The sequence below is a fragment of the Ovis canadensis genome, chromosome 1 (assembly GCF_042477335.2).
Source record: "Ovis canadensis isolate MfBH-ARS-UI-01 breed Bighorn chromosome 1, ARS-UI_OviCan_v2, whole genome shotgun sequence".
NCBI classification, from domain to species: Eukaryota; Metazoa; Chordata; class Mammalia; order Artiodactyla; family Bovidae; genus Ovis; species Ovis canadensis.
In genome coordinates this window covers 39,703,641-39,721,634 of record NC_091245.1, presented here as the reverse complement: position 1 = coordinate 39,721,634, position 17,994 = coordinate 39,703,641, and the positions used below count along the sequence as shown (strand labels likewise).

Sequence of the window (17,994 nt, the reverse complement as noted above, 5' to 3'; positions counted from 1 at the left end):
CTCTGAAATGACTGCAGAGTAATGGTGTAAGCACTGCCAGAGACAGGCTTAAGAAAAGGCTTGTTAAGGTATCATGATACACAAAGTCGAGAGCTGCTTCATAGCTTTGAGAGAAGAGAAGGAAAGAGAAAGGGCTCCATACCTCCGTGCATGGCGTCTATACGGATCTTTAGTCGGTTTGGACCAGAAAGCAGTTCTTTCAGCGCGTTGAAATCAAAGATATTTCTCAGCATTGTAGCATAAGCTTCCACTGAATCCACAATTTCCACTGTGAGAACAAGCAACATTAAAAGATGGAGGAACTGAACACTTTTAGAAATATTATCCTCTGAAATGATTATTTGGCTGTAAACATGCAATTGCTACTTTAAAAGGACATTTATGGAACAGCTCCAGTGTGCCAGGGCTGTTACATGATCTCTTATTCAAAACTAACACAAATTTCCTGAGAGGTAAATGTTATCAGTTCTATTTTATAGACGAGAAGTTCAAGTTCTGAAAGATTAAGTAGCTTGCCCACACAGCTGGGATGTGGCACACTGAGGAATTTCGACAGAGGTTTGCCTGATGGTAAACTGCTCGACTGCTATGTTGATGCATCTCCAGGAAGTGTATTTTAGCGTCAAAAAATAACAGAAAATGTAACACCTACTGTACTTTTTCCAGGCCCATTGCCATTAAGACTTAATGCTAAAAAGCAGAGAAAAATTTTTTAATGAATCACTTTTCACATGCACTGCTAAAGGAATAAAACAAACACAAGAACTAAGTCTTGTTGAATTTTCAGGGCTCTGAACTTTTTCAAAACATGAGATGTTTAAGAAATTCTCTACTGGTATTTTCTAAACCCTAAGAATGTCTTCAAGATGTACCAAAGCACCCCTTCCTCTTCCTTGGGATGCGATTATCAGTCCTTCTGGGTAGGTTCAAACACAAAATGCATCCCACAAACTTGCAGTCCAGAGGAAAGAACACATGTAACAGCAAAGTCGAAATACAAGTCACACTGCTAACCATCTCATCCTCATTGTATTAATAACTTCATCAATTATAATCATACATTAGCGTTCAACAATAAAATGTTTGCCACAGCTGCTACACAGGGAGTTTAAATTTAGCCCCCAAAATGGTCTAAGTTGATTTTACTGAAAATTAAATCAAGGGCCAGGCTTTGGAATCTCTCACACCTGCATTTGAACCCTGGTTTACCACTCACCAACAATATGCATTCACACCTGCATTTGAACCCTGGTTTACCACTCACCAACAATATGCATTCACACCTGCATTTGAACCCGGGTTTACCACTCACCAACAATATGCCTTCACACCTGCATTTGAACCCGGGTTTACCACTCACAGACTATGTGACCCTGAGTCTGTTCCTCAAGTTCTCTCTGCCTTTGTTTCCTCATCTGGAAAAAGCGAATAGTAATAGCGCTGTCCTCACAGGGCTAATGTAAGAATCCAATGAGATAATGCATCTGAAGAGCCTGGCACATAATAAAAGCTCAATAAAAGACAGCTGTGAACATGATGTCACAGGTCTTCTCATCAAGGCTGTACGTTTCATAGGTATGAAAACTGAAGCTGAGAGACTTAGAGTTGACTCACCCAAGGTCCCTCAGCTGATCCCCAGCAGAGCCCAGACAGCCCAGGTCTCTAGACTCCCAGACCCAATTCCAGACCTCCTAATTTATGCATCCAAAGCTTGGTGACCACAATCTTTCCAGAGATAAAGACCCACTTTATTAAAACTTTGAAAGGCAAATCCTTCAAGTTGGAACTAGAAGTGGGCAAGAGAGGAGGGGAGTAAACATGCCTGTGAAGGGTTTGAACTTGTTTTCCAGGTCAAACTGCTGCTTTCCCAGAACCCCAAGGTCTACGTGCAGGTCAGGGCAAATTGCATATTCTTCGATTGTCTTGCTGATTTGGAAAATTTTATCAGTTATTGCTTCCGGGGCAGGACCTGGAAATCGAACAGCAAACAGTAGGTCATTTTGTATAGCTGACATGGAAATACAAAGAACACAAAGCTCATCGACTAATTCCTCTTCACTAGTGCATCTGCCATGCCATCCTTCAAGCAGCAAAGTATCAGAATTTTCTAAAAGAAAATGTGTTAATGATCATTCATGCAGAGCATCTCATATTCAGGTATGGCAAAATGAGAAGCATCTCATTTTCACCAAAAGGAAACAAAAAGCTCTCTTGCTAAGGATGAGAACCGGAATCCTGACCTTCTAAGGCCTAGGTTATTGGTTTGTCCTAAAGAACATAACATTGGCTGTGCTTAAAATGACAGCAAACTCACCTCCATTGGAAATATTGAACTTGATTCCAAAATCTCCATTGGGTCCTCCTGGGTTGTGGCTGGCTGTCAGAATGATCCCACCGATGGCTTTGATCTTTCTAATGATGCATGATACAGCAGGCGTGGAGAGGATCCCATTCTGTCCAATAACCAAGCGACCAATCTAGAAGAAATCCAGAAACTTTAATATTCAATACATCCAGAGCCACCGCACAGTGATGCCAGAACAGCTTGATGGACAAAGATGTATTCTACTGGACCAAAAAGGATGCCCTTTAATGAACTCCTAACAGCTTGGGTTATTAGTGTTATTATATTGAAGTATTTTATAGTTGCTGTTGAGTAACACTATTATTGAAATAGAATCAGCATTGCTGAACAAAGCCATTTCTTCCGATAGTTTTGGGGGACTTTATAGTGTATGATCTGGGAGTGCTATAAGGTTCTGGCAAGAAAAGAAAACAGGGCCTTTCCAGATTAGGTTCATAAAATTTGGATACATTATAAATCTGTGGGAAAACCCACATTTTTATCCACTTTAATCATACTGTCAATCCAAATTGGAAGAGAGACTATAAATTTAGCTAGTTAAAGGAATTCTAACCCAAAGAGGAGGCTTTTGTAAACTAAAATATCTAAAAAAGTAAAAGGGGCAAACTTTGTATGAAGAAATGTTATAAAATGTATCTCACAAATTTATTGCCGTTCAAGCTTGGATTTTTCTTTAATTGGAGTATAATTGCTTCACAATGCTGTGCTAGTTTCTGCTGTACAATGAAGTGAACCAGCTATATGTGTACATGTACCCCCTCTCTCTTGGAGCTCCCCCCACCATCCCATCCCTCTAGGTCATCACAGGGCACTGAGCTGAGCTCCCTGGCAGCTTCCCACTAGCTATTTCACACAGGGTAGTGAATATATGTCAAACCTAATACAATGGGTTCCTCAAAGCAGAACACACCTATCCACACTAGGATGCACCTGGGCTTCCTCCTGGGCCTGAGGCAGGGAATGCTGGGAGTGTGACTGGGTAAACCAGCCAGGACCACCTACATGAAGGAGCTACAGGTTGCGTTCTTAACTCAGCTGCCCATATCTTTCACAAATGGTATCTATAAGCACAGCTTCTTGCTAAAATGATTGTAATTTTTATCTGTTTCAACATGATGCAAGTCGGAAAAGAAGGGAATTCCGTCAGTTCCTCTGACTAAACATGTGATTGCTTCATGAAAAGATTTTAAAAAGGAGGAGTTTGTGCCCTTCTTCCACCCTCCCCTCTGAAGACACAGGGACGTATTTAAGTTTTCCAGTTGCTATTTCTTCTTGCCCCACCCAAGATAAATGCAGCTGAAGAAATGACTTGATGGTGGAAGATGCATTTCTAATACTGAACATGCCAATAAGATACCTGGCTTCCCTGGGGAGGTTTTTCTGAGATTGTTAGCTTTGCCAACTTCCTGTAGGTCACTCACAGCTTGACTGGCTTATAATTAAACCTCTCCATTGTCAACCACCTCCCAGGAAGCAGCCGCTTCATTCCAGGCCCCTTTTGGCTCTTGTATGTCTATCCCTGAACAATTTCTGTTATTCTAATGTATTTCTTATGTCCTGCCTCCCTCAGGAAGTGGTAACTCCCTGACTCAATACAGTGGGAATGGTAACATCTCACGCTTCCGGCATTTTCTGGGTGCCGTTCTGATGAAAACTGCTTTGTGGTTGAGCAGTTCCATAATTCTGATGAGAGGAGCTTAGAGATGGCAATTTAAGCAGCCACAGTGACTGGTGGAGTAATATGAAAACTCCGTGTGTGCATCAAGCACACTGACTTCTACTTCGATCCCGTATGTGCTTAACATAGAAGGGGAAGCTGATAAACGAATATTAAGCCATGCCACACAGGTCACCCCATAATTCTACCATTCCTTATGGTGAAATCTGCAGTCAGTAATGGTCCAAGACTGAGAGGATTATACCAGGAAGTGAGTAAGAAAATCAGGAGAAGCAAGGGAAGCCCATGGTAGATTCTTTCTCTTGAGCCCAAGAACAGGTATAGCTGACCTCCCAGAGCAGACTCTTCCCATGAATTCCGCTCAAGAATATTCATCTTCAACTTGATATTTGGGAGATATTACTCTATTGTCCTCCTCCCCGTCAGGATGTCTGGAGCATTGTAATAGCTCCTGACTCAATCTCCCCTGCCTCTCTCCCACCTGCACCTCCCTTACTCTACCCTCCCTGAATCTATCTGACCTACCGGGCCCACCTAGTTTAGCTTTCTAGACCATAGTTCTGTGTTCCTCCCCCGTTCAAAAACCTTCCCTATACCATATGATCCAGAAGGCCCACTTCTAGGTACAGACACAAAAAGAAAGCAGTGACTCAAACAGGTATTTGCACACCCATGTTCACAGCAGCATTCTTCACATTAACCAGAAGTGGAATCAACCCAAATGTCCACTGAAAGATGAACAGATAAACAAAATGTGGTATATACATACAATGGAATATTACTTGCCCTTTAAAAGGAAGGAAATTCTGATTCATGCTACAACATGGGTGAACCTCGAGAACATTACACTAAGTAAAATAAGCCAGACAGAAAAGGACAAGTATCGGATGCTTCCATTTATATGATGGACACAGAAGAGGCAAATTCATAGAAAGCAGAACCAACGTTGGCAGGAAGAAGAGAGTGGGGACTAACTGTTTAGTGGGTACAGAGTTTTAGATGAGATGATGAAAAGGTTCCGGAAACAGTGGTGATGGTTGCAGAACATTATGAATGTAATGAACACCACTGAATTGCATACTTAAACACGGTTAAAACAGCAAATTTTGTGTTAGGTATACTTTGCAACGAGCTTCCCAGGTGACTCAGTGGTAAAGAAGCGGCTTGCAGTGCAAGAGACCCGGGTTCAATTCCTCGCTAGGAAAGATCCCCTGGAGGAGGAAATGGCAACCTACTCCAGTATGCTTGCCTGGGAAATCCCATGGCCAGAGGAGCTGGGCAGGCTACAGTCTAAGGGGTCACAAAGAGTTAGACACGACTGAGTGACTAACTCACAAATGCAATTTAACACAAAAAAGGGAAAAAAAAAAAAAAAAAAAACAAAACCAACCCTTCCCTGGGTCCCAAATGTCTACCAACTTAGAGACAACCCCCTCAGCCCTGCACTGAGAGTCCCTCACCAAAAAGCATTTCCTGCCCTTACTCTTGCCCACCGCTCCCTTCTGCGTAACTCAAGTCCTGCTGCTAAACTGGATACCTCCTTCTCCCTCAGCATTTTATAGTTAACCACGACAGGGAGCAAACATTAAAATATTCCTTTCAATTGAAACTAGGGCTTGGTATTTGTTTATGTTTCTCCGAAACACAAAACAAACAAACAAAAGGTTCCATTTTCTTTGCTCTGCCAGTCATACATACAGGTTCTATTCTCATTTCTAAAATTATCTCAAGGATAAATCTCTGGGGACTGAATGAGATACCAGTACCATAAATGAGACCCTACCAATGTTTTATTTTGCACATTAAAATCGCCTGTAACTGCAGACAGCTCTGTGCAAATAAAAGGAAAGGCAAAGTGTATTCTACTACCCATAAATGTACCAGATAAAAGCGTACTAAAGGGAAGAAATGAAATTATTTCCATGTAGCTCGCCAGGCTGAAAAGCTCTCTTAGAATCGGCTCATGGGTATAGTGGGTATTGACAAAACTGAGGAAAGAACCCTCACTTCTATTAATACCAAAATCTGTGGCAATAAATTATCTTTCCTTTAGATTGCCTCCCTAAATTCTGCCCACAATCAAAGGGATGTTAAAATAGAATTTAGGATATGTTAGAAAAAGAAATCAAGCTAAATAGGATTTGATAGGTTTTATCAGATGAAAGTGCTTTATTGGTCTACTAAACGTTTTATGTAATTCAGCTGGGTAGCACAAGTACTTCAAATGCAACACTATTTTTAATAAGGAATGTCCTTGAAAAGACTTGAAAATATCGCTTGGGCTGCCACAGCTCTAACAAATAGGCAGTTACCATATTTAGTCAATTATCAGCACTTAAATGCATTATTTAGCAAAGCTTCAGATCGTAAATCTGAGAAAGTCTGCAGGGTCTGCCTGAATTACACATTCCTACCACCCCTTCCACATCCTTCTGCTTTGCACAAGAATGAAATGAAGCCAAATATATCACAGCAAAGGGGACAGTGTACCAGATCCACTCAACAATCTAGATATATGCAGAGAAATAATGTTTCATTCGTTCTCTCCCAAAAGATTAAAAGCATCTTAATACCATTGCCTTTGCAGCTCTCCTCAAAGATGAAATTTACAGCATGTCACACTTTATCTTAAAAATGTGTATGCATCATAATTTCATATTTGAGTGCTTTATCAGCAAATTTTACATGAGAAGCATTCAGATTCTGAAACTGGGGTACAAAGGGAATCTCACATTAACAACAATAGGATGTATAAACTCTTCTAAATAGAATTTGGTAACTAACATATGCTTTTTTTTTAAATTTGACTTTTGCAATCACACCTGCTTAGTGTATTGTAAAAATACACTGAAAATAAATGCCTAACGCACTTGGTTATAATGCTAAATTTTATGTTCTCAGAATCACTTCCAGAAAGGAAATAAAACAACGTTTTAAAATCTATAAGTACTGAAGGACTATGTGCTCCAAATTATTGTTAAGTGTAATCTAAAACACTAAAAATGTATTTTTGGTCCCACGGAGGAATTTGCAGAGCAAAAACAGCAAAATGTTCTGATGCCTGCCTTCCTGTAAATCAGTGAGACTGTGCAAATTGTTAGATTATCAAGATCAGTGCTTCCTGGTGCAAGATTCCTTCCGATTTGGTTAATTCAGCCAACACAGTTTTTCACAATGCAGAGCTTTAGCAGAGCCTCCTTATATTATAGGCTCACAGAAGTTATTATCTCTACCCTGCTGCACAAATTCACCACACACAGGACTTCTTTGTATCCAAGGTCATTATAAGTGGGTTCCCCTCTAACAGGTCCTCTTGGAAGGCTCACACCTAACATTTTCCAGTTCTCTCCCAGCATTTTTGCACAACTACCAGGATCCACAAATAACAGCGTGCCCTGGCTTTTGTTTTCCTGTTTGACAAGTGACTGAACTTCAACAAGGAAGCCATTGAAAGAAAACAAAATCTTCCTCTCTCCGTGGCTCCTAAGAGCCTCCTACGCAGGACAGAGTGCCCCTCAAAACTGGTTAGAATGTAGATAAGACAGCTTAAGGCTGGGGTGAGCTTTAAATGTCTAAAAGCAACAGGTACATTTTCAAGCAACAGGCACAGAGCATAAGAAACTGAGTTTACATCCCCAAATCCCAATGCGACAAATGTAATTTCAGGGGTAACATCACAATATACAATCTCTGAAGTCATAATCAAACTTAATCAGATGTTAGTAGCATTGAGGTGTATACAACATACACATCTTTGTACTTCGGTATATTTTTGCAGAATTAAGAGGTTATATGAGAGCCAGAAACATAGCAAAACTTATCGTATACCAACCCCATTGGCAGCTGCCATCTGCACTATTGTCTCTATTGCCGATTTATTAAAATACCGCCCATCTCCACCAACCACCAGTGAGGCTCCCTGGCGATCTTTTAGGTCTATGGAAAAGAATATACTCTGGATGAAATTCTCCAGATAGCATGGTTTTTCCTCGAAATAGTAGGTTTTCTTCCGTAATCCACTAGTTCCTGGTTTCTGGTCATAGTAGGGAGCCGTAGTAAAAGTCAACAGAGGGAGAGGACCTTCTTCCATTTTTCTGTGTTTCCCAGAAATCCATTCATCAAAATCACTCATCTTTCATTTCCACCACTTGGCTCAGCGAGGGTGTCCAGAAAGCAATCAAGGGTCCCCAAAATAGTCTGTCCAACCTGGAGCTGCTACAGTGTCAACCGAGTAACTAAAATAGAGATCTTGCCTGGATGATCCCTCTCAATGAGGAAGCAGGGTTAATTCCTGTTGTCGTCGCCCCATGTGAAAAAGTAAAGGACCAAACACCCACCCACACCCACACTCAAAGCAGATCTTCAGTGTTGTTTTGATGAGGACATTCTGCCCACAACCACGCCAAATACCCTTCAATTATTTTTGCCTCATTCCCCTGTTAGGGTGGAGATAGGTCCAGAGGGTGCTGCGTGCAGCAGGCTTCAGTCACAAACACCAGGTGGCTTCCAGATTCCTCTCCCAGAGCCAGGCAAAGGCGGAGCAAGTGCAGTCCTAAGGAGCAGGTTCGTGAACAAGACTCCATGGTGTGGCTCCCGCTGCCACTGACACCCTTAAACCAGAGCCTCGCTGGCAGTCATTTCTGATAAGGCCATCTGCAGCTAAAGTTGTTTCATGCCATCTCGCAAATTAAAGGTCAGTCTTAAAATGGAAATGACGGATCTCAGTTACTTCTGGTTTCCTTTCATCACCGTCATTTTGATACTCAAATATCTGATACTCAAGTGATTTTTTTTTTTTACTTCCCACATGCAATCCCAGTTAGAAGGGAGAAAAGGCATCAAACAGAACAGATTTATTCATTGGCCACCAAAGATTTAACTAAATAGTATTCAATTCTAGAAGAATAGAGACTCACAGACATGCCCTGAATGATCAACAACTGGTCATTCCCATGAATTTACAGAAAAGTAGGGATGAACAGGGCTGCAATGTGGGAGACCTGGGTTCGATCCCTGGGTTGCAGAGATCCCCTGGAGGAGGGCATGGCAACCCACTTCAGTATTCTTGCCTGGAGAATCCCATGGACAGAGGAGCCTAGCAGTCCATGGGGTCACAAAGAGTCAGACATGACTGAGCAACTGAACAACAACATTGTCAAGGTTTTGGTGAACCTGTTAAGGGGACTTGGAAAGTAAATCGAGACTAGTTATGCCACATGTTTGGGGAGTCTGACGTGCACATAAAAGTCAAGTTTTCAAGGGAAAAGTAGTAATCCTTTGAAAAACGAAAATCTGGGTATTTTCCTATTAACTTGTCCAGCCAGGTCCAAAAGCAGACAGGCCCTGGGGGCAGCAGACAGCCTTCTGTGAGGCAAGAATGTCTCTCTGTTCCAGGCGCTGCTCACACAGGACCGAGAACTAACAGGCCATGAGCAGAAAGCACCCTGCTCCCAAGGGAGCCTGGTCTCCTTCATATGGCAAATGGAGCTGGCCCATCTGCAAGCAGGACCTCAAGACATAACACTAACACAATTCACAAGACACATCTATTAAGCTGAAAACCAGTCAGTCAAAAGATAATTATATTTCATAGCTCATTTTTGCCCCTTATTGCATTTTTAAAACTAAAACTCTTGTGAAGTAAGCTTGCTTTAGTAGTCTATACACCCAGTATTTTTCAACTTACTACAAGTGCACTTTTTAAATTCGTATTTTTTCAGTTCAGTGGCCAGTTTTCTCTGGTTTTTGATAGGTTCACAAATTATACCAGTATATATGTCTTGACATATTTAATAATAGAGCCATATTTCTGAAATATCAACTGAACAGTTTTTTCATTGGGAATAACAGAGCAACCAACCAAGTAATCGGTAGTTTCTTAACAAGGTCTTGAAACCCCAGTGAAGATTCAGGAATGCTTGGTTGCAAGGGGCTCCAATATTCCCACTAAAGCTTCTCTGCTCATACATTCCAGCATGTTCTCTGCTAGTGGTTGACCACTCTCTCTCGAAGCTCTTTCTGAATCCAGAGCTAGGGAGAGTAATGTTCTCTTAAGGGCTTTTCCCATACATTTATTTATTTTATTTACAGTTTACGGTCAGTGCAAATAAATTCCATAAAACGAGAAATCATACTCAAGGCACAATTATGAAAATTTAAAATAGATGTTCAACACACACACCAAAAAAACCCCACAAGCATCAAAGTGAGTTTATTTGTAGCATAAGATCTGATGGGCGTTATTTCAAAGCATGGCAAATGCCTTTTTTTTTTTTTTTTAAGACAGCAGCCATATCAGATACTAGAACACCTCAGCTTATCGGTGTGTTTTTGTATGAACCAAAATTTGTTTCTAAAAATATTGTTTCACGTCGAAACTATTGTAAAAGCTATACTTCTCCAGAATTAAGCCTATTCTTAGGCCTTGTACAGGTTTCTCACCACCTAAAAACTGACTGATACAGAAAGTATTCCAGATGTAACTACTCTGATTCTAAAGTAGTTTAAAAGAATCATTGCAAACTTTATAATGCTGGTGCTCTTCCAGCCCTATCTCTCCAAACAGCTGATATGCCACTTCAGGGTTCATTATCTGAAGGTCTCTCACTTTGAAGCCTTTTAAATATTCCTCTCCAGTAGACCATCTTCATATTTAAAACATTATTTAACACTAATGGAAATAGACAGTAGTGTTTGAGCATTGAGAAGTCCTATGTATGAAACCTGGGGAATCAGGTCACTAGGTGAACCCAGACTCCCTCTAGTATGGAACGTCCTTATGGACACATACACTTTTTTTACTTCACTGCATGTGAGCCAGCTTCACAGCGAGGCATGGACTGGAAAGACTCTCATCTCTCATGGCTCCTGCACAGGCCAGTGAATACCCAGCAATTCAAGTGCACATCAAGCCTAAGGCTCCAAAGGAGAGAGTTTGGTACCTCAAAGCAAAGAGCAATGTTTTTACCAACTACGTGTGTTGGCATGGTGTTTGTCAGCATGCAAAACTAAACCAAAAAGATATAATACTTGCCCTAAAAAAGCTTCTATTCTAAAAATGGGCCTGAGTCATAATTTTATGGACACTATAGAACTCAACCCCATATAAAAATATTACCAGAAGCAGCAATGTTAGATGGACTGTGAAGTGTGGTAAAAAAGGAGAAGCATTAAAAACATTAAGCTTCCAAAGACGCTCAGACTAAGTGGGACAGCTATTAAGAAACTCATTTGTTTGAGCTCTCCAGCAAAGGTTGAACTTCATCTTCAGAAACGTTACTGTCGAGCATAGCGAACCCAATTTGGCCTAATGAATTCGCCTGCCTCGCCAGTACTCCTTCACAATGACACAAATTACATTTAAACCATATGGGGGATTTAAGGATTATTCCCTTCAGACAAGAAACTTTCATATTGGTCTTGGGTCCAATCAATTTCACAATGGCAGAGTTATGAACCCCTTCGCTCCCAGCCTCACAAAGACTCCAGTTCCCATTCTGATCAGCAGTGATGCCTTCCTAGTAGAAGACAGCAGAAACAAGACTTGCCAATACTTTATTCTATCTTTCTTTTTTTCCATTGACAAATGTTTACTGGATCACTAACTGCCATGTCCTAGGGCTCATGGGAGAGTGGGACCCAAGGCCTGAAAAGATTCACCTCTTCACATCAATAATTATTCTTTAGAAAATGCCACAGGAATGAGCATATTATTTAGAAATGGTAACCCTGACTTTCAGCACAAGCACTAGAAAGTAAGCTACTAACTGGGCTGAAAGCAGCAGGGATCATCAGAGCCCCCACCCCCAGGCCAAAACCCTATGCTTGTGATGCTGCAGGTGCCTGCCCGAGTGTTGGGGTCAATTATCCTCCAACTGAAAAAAAAAAAAAATTGGTTTCTAAAATGTATGAGAGGTACAATCTTGAGCAATTCTCTTAACTGACCCAAGTCTGTAAGCCAGGGATCACAATGAAAGTTGTTCTGAGCACTGAATTGGACAATATGTACGAAAACACTTATGATCTGTGATTCCAGGGACAGGAATCACAAGCTGGGAAAAGTCATTCATTTCTCCAACCAACAGTAAATAAGCTTCCAATGAATGCCTGCCATAGAGGAGACACTGCAGGATAATGCAAAGACCATAGATTCAGGAGCCAGACACAATCAGGGCTCAAATCTTAGACTCTAAACAGACTTGTGGACACAGTAGAGGAAGGAGAGGGCAGCACTGAAACATATGCATTACCATATGTAAAACAGCCAGCCAGTGGGAATTTGCTGCCTGGCACAAGGAGCTCAAACCCAGTGCTCTGTGACAACCTAGAGGGGTGGGATGGAGTGGGAGGTTGGAGGGAGGTTCAAGAGGGAGGGGACATATGTATACCTATGGCTGATTCATGTTGATGTGGAGCAGAAATCAACACAACATTGTAAAGCAATTATCCTCCAATTTAAAAAAATATATTGGTTTCTAAAATATATGAGAGGTACAATCTTGAGCAGTTCACTTAACTGACCTGAGTCTGTAAGCTAGGGATCACAATGAAGGTTGTTCTAAGTACTGAATTGGGCAACATGTATGAAAACACTTATGACCTGTGTCTGGCATCCAGCAGATCATCAGTAAATGTTAGCCCCTCACCCTTCCATCCTCAATGCCCTGAGGATGATCATAGGATGATGATACCTGCCTCACAATGAACATCTATGTCCCAGCGGTGCCTGGACAGGACTGTGGCTCTCAAGAGGCTGCAGTGATGAGGTGAAGCTGGAGAAGTAGCTAGGACAAGGTTACATAGTCTCATGAACCACAGTAAGGTTTATTTTGTAGGCACCGGAAGCTATGGCTATTTTTAAGCAGAAGGAATAAAAACTGCTTTTTTTCCCCAAAGTTGACTGGCTGCCAGTAGTGTATCAAATAGCTTGGAGAAGGAGAGACTGGAAAAAGATTAACCAAGGCTTGCAAAAAGGAGTCCCTCTGCAGCTGAGGTGGCTCTGAGGATCCTGGTCTCTGTGACCCTGTCCAGAGCTGCTCCTCTTGCGTAAGACTTCTTTAACTCTGAGTCCTTGGCCAGTTTGGGCTCTGTAGGTTACTCTCCTCCAACATGAAGCCACTACCCAAACAACCTGTTTTTCCTCTGACCCCTTCTGCTCACTCTCTTCTCTAAGAACTGTCCCTGACCCCACCCTACAACTGTGGAGTCCCAGGGCCATGCTTCTACTGTGGGACTCAGGCCATGATCATCAAGGGCAGACAACTGACCAAAGCTGGATCTCTCATATTTTCTCTTCTAGGAATCTAGAATTAGGACTCAAAAGTGTACCAGTCAGATTTAGTTAGCCTTTGAACTGGGAGGACAGGTAAACTCAGAAGCTGTGGGGCAGGGACCTCATGCCATGACAATGTCTACAGAACTGTAACTGGCAGACATGCGAATACATGAGAACCCGAGAGGGCTGCTATGCAGATCCGTGTCTGGGTCACTCGGGCACGTCTAAGAGCTGGGGATCTGATACACAGAACTGGAAGAGAATTCAGAGTGGTTTCAGGCAGAATATCAGTTAGATGGATCTTCTCAAAAGAGTAAGGACTGCAGACTCATGAGACATGAGAACTGGGGAAAGTGGTCTGTGAACACAAGCCACGTGAGACCCCCTGTTGGCATGAGTTCTGGACTGGGAAGGTCCCACTGCTAGATTTCCAGTCAATGCCACCCCCAATTTCAGAGGAAGTTTGTGTTAGTCACTCAGTCATGTCTGACTCTTTGCGACCCCATGGACTGTATCCCACCAAGCTCCTCAGTCCTTCCAGCAAGAATACTAGAGTGAGTAGCCATTTCCTTCTCCAAGGGATCTTCCTGAGCCAGGGATCGAACCCGGGTCTTTTGCATGGCAGGCAGATTCTTTACCATCTGAGCCACCAGGGAAGGCCAATTGCTTGGAATAAGACAATGGTTTTTGAATTGGGCACTTTTTAACTTAAAAAGATTTAGAAGTCAGTATTGACGTGAAGCAAACTCATAGTAGAAAGATAATCAGTCTTGGAGAAAATCTATATTTTAAGTACATTAAGAGAATCTGGGATATTAGTTTACCTAACAGGTCAGCCCTGTGATACCAATTTACAATGTATAGTTGAGTAACTTATTTTGGCTTATGATTTTAAGAGAATTTTATAAAAGTTATAAACATTACTGGAAAAGTCAAGAAAACTTTGAATATACCATATTTTTATATTTAAATCATCAGATGCAGACAGCCAACTGCAGTGTTTCAAGGAATGGACTTTAGGGCTAGATTGATGGGGCTGGAACCCAGTTCAGCCAGTCACTGGCTGTGTGACCTCAGACAAGTTACTTCACCTCTTTGGGCTCCCACTGTCCCCATCTGAAAACCTGAGGAGAACAACAGTCCCCCACCCCATGTGTTGTCACAGTCACCGTTGAATGAAGTAATACACAGACAATTCTAAAACCAGTGCTGGTGTAGGGCACCCTGCCCAAGTTTCTGCTGTTATCATTATTAGATTACATGAGAACAATGGGAGTATTTCCACACTTTTGCTTGTTAGACAAAGGCTTCAAAAATGAAATAAACATATTTGATTTCTAAACTTGTAACATTCATAGGAGTTTGAGTAAATAAATTTATAACTAAGATCTCATCCACACACATACAGACACAAATACTCACAAACCCCACCAACTTACACTGACAATTGAGTCAGCAGAGAGAGAGAGGAAAATGAAGCAAACTGCTAAGATAAACAGAGGAGAGTCCAAGGCTACCTGCCCAGGCTCCTCCTGCTTCAGACTCTTTTAAGGCGCATGTGCCCACCCTACCCCTGGCTTTCAGGAGACCCTCTGGCCTTGAGACACAGTCCTCTCAGAGGCTCCCTCTAGCAGAGCGGATCTCTATTACTTGCCACACCTACAGCGCCTCACTGTGTTGAATGGGGCTCCACAGTGCATGGCTCCCCTCGCCAGGTATGAGGCAGGCTCCACCTGCTGTCCCATCCTGGCAAGAAGCGGGAAAAAAAGAAACCCCCTGCCTTCACAGTTTGAGATCCTCAGCCAACCACAAGGAGCTCTTAAGCAAAGTACTTGACCTGTCAGTGCCCACATTTTCTCATCTTTGAAGTGGGGACTGAACATCACACCTCCTTAGACTTAACTGTGGTGACCATTTGACAACACTGCAATATCGAATCATTAGACTGTACACCTGAAACAAATACAGTGTTATATGTCACTTACTCCTCAATTATTCTTTACAAATGCATCTTTTAAAGAGAGTTTTTAAAAAGCAAAGAAACAGTACCTACTGCACAGGTGTGTTGTATAAAGATACTATGAGTTAACAAATGAAAAAAGCTTAGCACTGGCTGGTTCTAGTGGCCTGTGAACCCTACATTAGAGTTACCTTTTATGACTGCTTTCAGTCGATTTGAAAACATACAGCTGCATTTAATACCTATCTATGAGTATATCTGTTTTAATAGAGTTAGGAAATGTCTTTTAAAGAAAAGGAGAAACTACATTAAGCTCTAAAGGTACAATGCCAGAAGAATTATGAGGACCAGATGGTTTGCTTAGAGTTGTACAGAATCTCAGGTTCAAAAAATACTCCTGGGCTTCCTTGGTGGCTCAGTGGTAACGAATCTGCCTGCCAAAGTGAGAGACATGAGTTTGATCCCTGATCCGGGAAAATCCCACATGCCTGGGAACAACTAAGCCCGTGCACAACCACTATTGAGGCTGTGCTCTAGAGCCTGAGAGCCCCAACTACTGAAGCCCAAGCGTACTAAAGCCCGTGCTCCAGAACAAGAGAAGCCCGCACTGCAACAAGAGGGTAGCCCCCTGCTTGCCGTAACCAGAGAAAAGCCCATGTGCACTAACAAAGATCTTCAGCTCAGTTCAGTTCAGTCGTTCAGTCGTGTCCGACTCTTTGCGACCCCATGAATCGCAGCACGCCAGGCCTCCCTGTCCATCACCAACTCCCGGAGTTCATTCAAACTCACGTCCATCGAGTGGCCAGCCATCTCATCCGCTGTCATCCCCTTTTCCTCCTGCCCCCAATCCCCCCCAGCATCAGAGTCTTTTCCAATGATCTAGTGCAGCCAAAAATAAACAAAATTATTTTTTTAAAAACCACCCTCCTAAAGCGTATTTTATGTTGAAAACAAACAGAACTGCTGCCTGGAAGCGTGAACATCCTTTAGCATCCATCAGTCTGCTGTCCCACTGCTGACCCATCCGTGTCCAACGATTACTATGTAAACTGACTTTCTCCAATGCTATCGTCAGGCACCGTGGACCACCAGAAGATGACAGATTCAAGTTGTTGAACTTCTGGTCTAAACGGAGAGATAAATAGGTTAACAAGCCATTTCAAAAAGAAGTTAACTACGAGAGCTTGTAAGTGTGCTCTGAGTGCTCAGAGGAAAGAGAAAATTTTTAGAAGGTGTTTTCCACTCCACAAGTGCCATTCTTAATTTGCATGGTTAAATCTAAAAGCAATCTCCCCACCGTGAAGATGCTCAAGGTTTAGGAATTAACTTTCATACAAAAAGTACATGTCAAGAGGACTCCTGTCTAATAAGAAATCACCAATATTTAATCATTCTGACCTAAAAAAAACCAATGTATATAGTTCATATAAAATCTTTATATGTATTTTTATCTTATTTCCTTTTGGAGCATCCTTAAATTTGTTTTCATTTAAATTCCTGAAGAATATTCATTTGGAATATATTCTCATATTCTGTCTAATTACCAGGAATTATGTATCAAAATCCTTTGGTAAAAAGTGTGTGTTAGTCACTCAGTCGTGTCCAACTCTTTGTGACCCCATGGACTGTAGCCCACCAGGTTTCTCTGTCCATGGAATTTTCCAGGCAAGAATACTGGAGTGGATTGCCATTTCCTTCTCCAAAGGAACTTCCCAATCCAGGGATCAAACTCTGATCTCCTGCATCAGAGGCAGATTCTTTACCATTTGAGCTAATGTCACCTTGTCTAGGTGACCACAGTACGGCGCCCAGCACTCTCAGACACACTCCTGCAGCCTGCCTCCTCATGGGCAGTCCTGGTATGACCCAGGAAAGTGTTTACAAGGCTCGGAAAGTGCAGGGAGATACAGTGCCCTCACTCTGGAAGTCAGGTCATCTGGGCAGACCTGGAGTCTCACGTCTTAGAAGCTATACAGTTCCTGATGGATAGAGGCCTGAAAACACACTCTCTGTTGATGCCTGTGCTTCCTTGAAGGAACATAGCTTTCCCAGCATTCTGTGTGCTAAGAGTCATACACTGCTTGAAAACGCTTGCTTGGAAGTCATTTTTCAGTAGCAATTTCATCTGATGGTGTGACTGTAGGGAAGGCCTCCAATCTCACAGGGAAAGGCAAACCAGCATCCAAACGTCCCTTCCATCACATTTTCTCTGTAGCAGAGATCTAGAGAGCATAGGTCTGTCTGGAAAATTCTTGGATACTGCGGGGACACACCCTGAGTGTGAACCTGGATACCAGAGGTGGCAAAATTCGCATTTTACTCTTGGTTGGCCCTACAACGGTGTGGCCTAACAACTGTGAAAATCCAGCCAATTGCTGTTTTCTCACTGTGACAGCAATAGCTTTGGTCCACCCACTGGGATTTCTGAACCAAGCAGGCGGCTCGCAACTCCTAGCCACAGGACCATTTCCAGTGGAATGTCACCTCGACTAGGTAACCACAGTATGGCACCAACCACTCTTAGTAAAAAGAGGGCTATCTAAAGAATGGCTTTATTTTCAAATCATTTATGGTTGTATGTTTCCCTCTTGTGGTAGAAAATGGAAACACAAGCAAGATTTCCTGTGTCCCTTGGTAGTCAGCGATTGACCCTCTCTCAAATAGTAAAAATGTGGTGGATTTATTGAGTTTTAAGAAGAACAGACGAACAGTGATGT

General features: G+C 42.2%; 1 protein-coding gene across 1 annotated transcript in view; it reads right to left on the bottom strand.

Annotated features, from left to right (window-relative positions):
* The window catches only part of PGM1 (phosphoglucomutase 1), a 68,803-nt gene that overhangs the window by 29,573 nt on the left and 21,236 nt on the right, over positions 1-17,994 (bottom strand). Inside the window, exons 2-4 of the mRNA XM_069593424.1 lie at positions 2,315-2,477; positions 1,823-1,969; positions 143-268 (exon numbers count right to left, since the gene is read on the bottom strand). Of these exons, the coding sequence (XP_069449525.1) occupies positions 143-268; positions 1,823-1,969; positions 2,315-2,477 (436 nt within the window). The remainder of the gene's footprint in view (positions 1-142; positions 269-1,822; positions 1,970-2,314; positions 2,478-17,994) is intronic.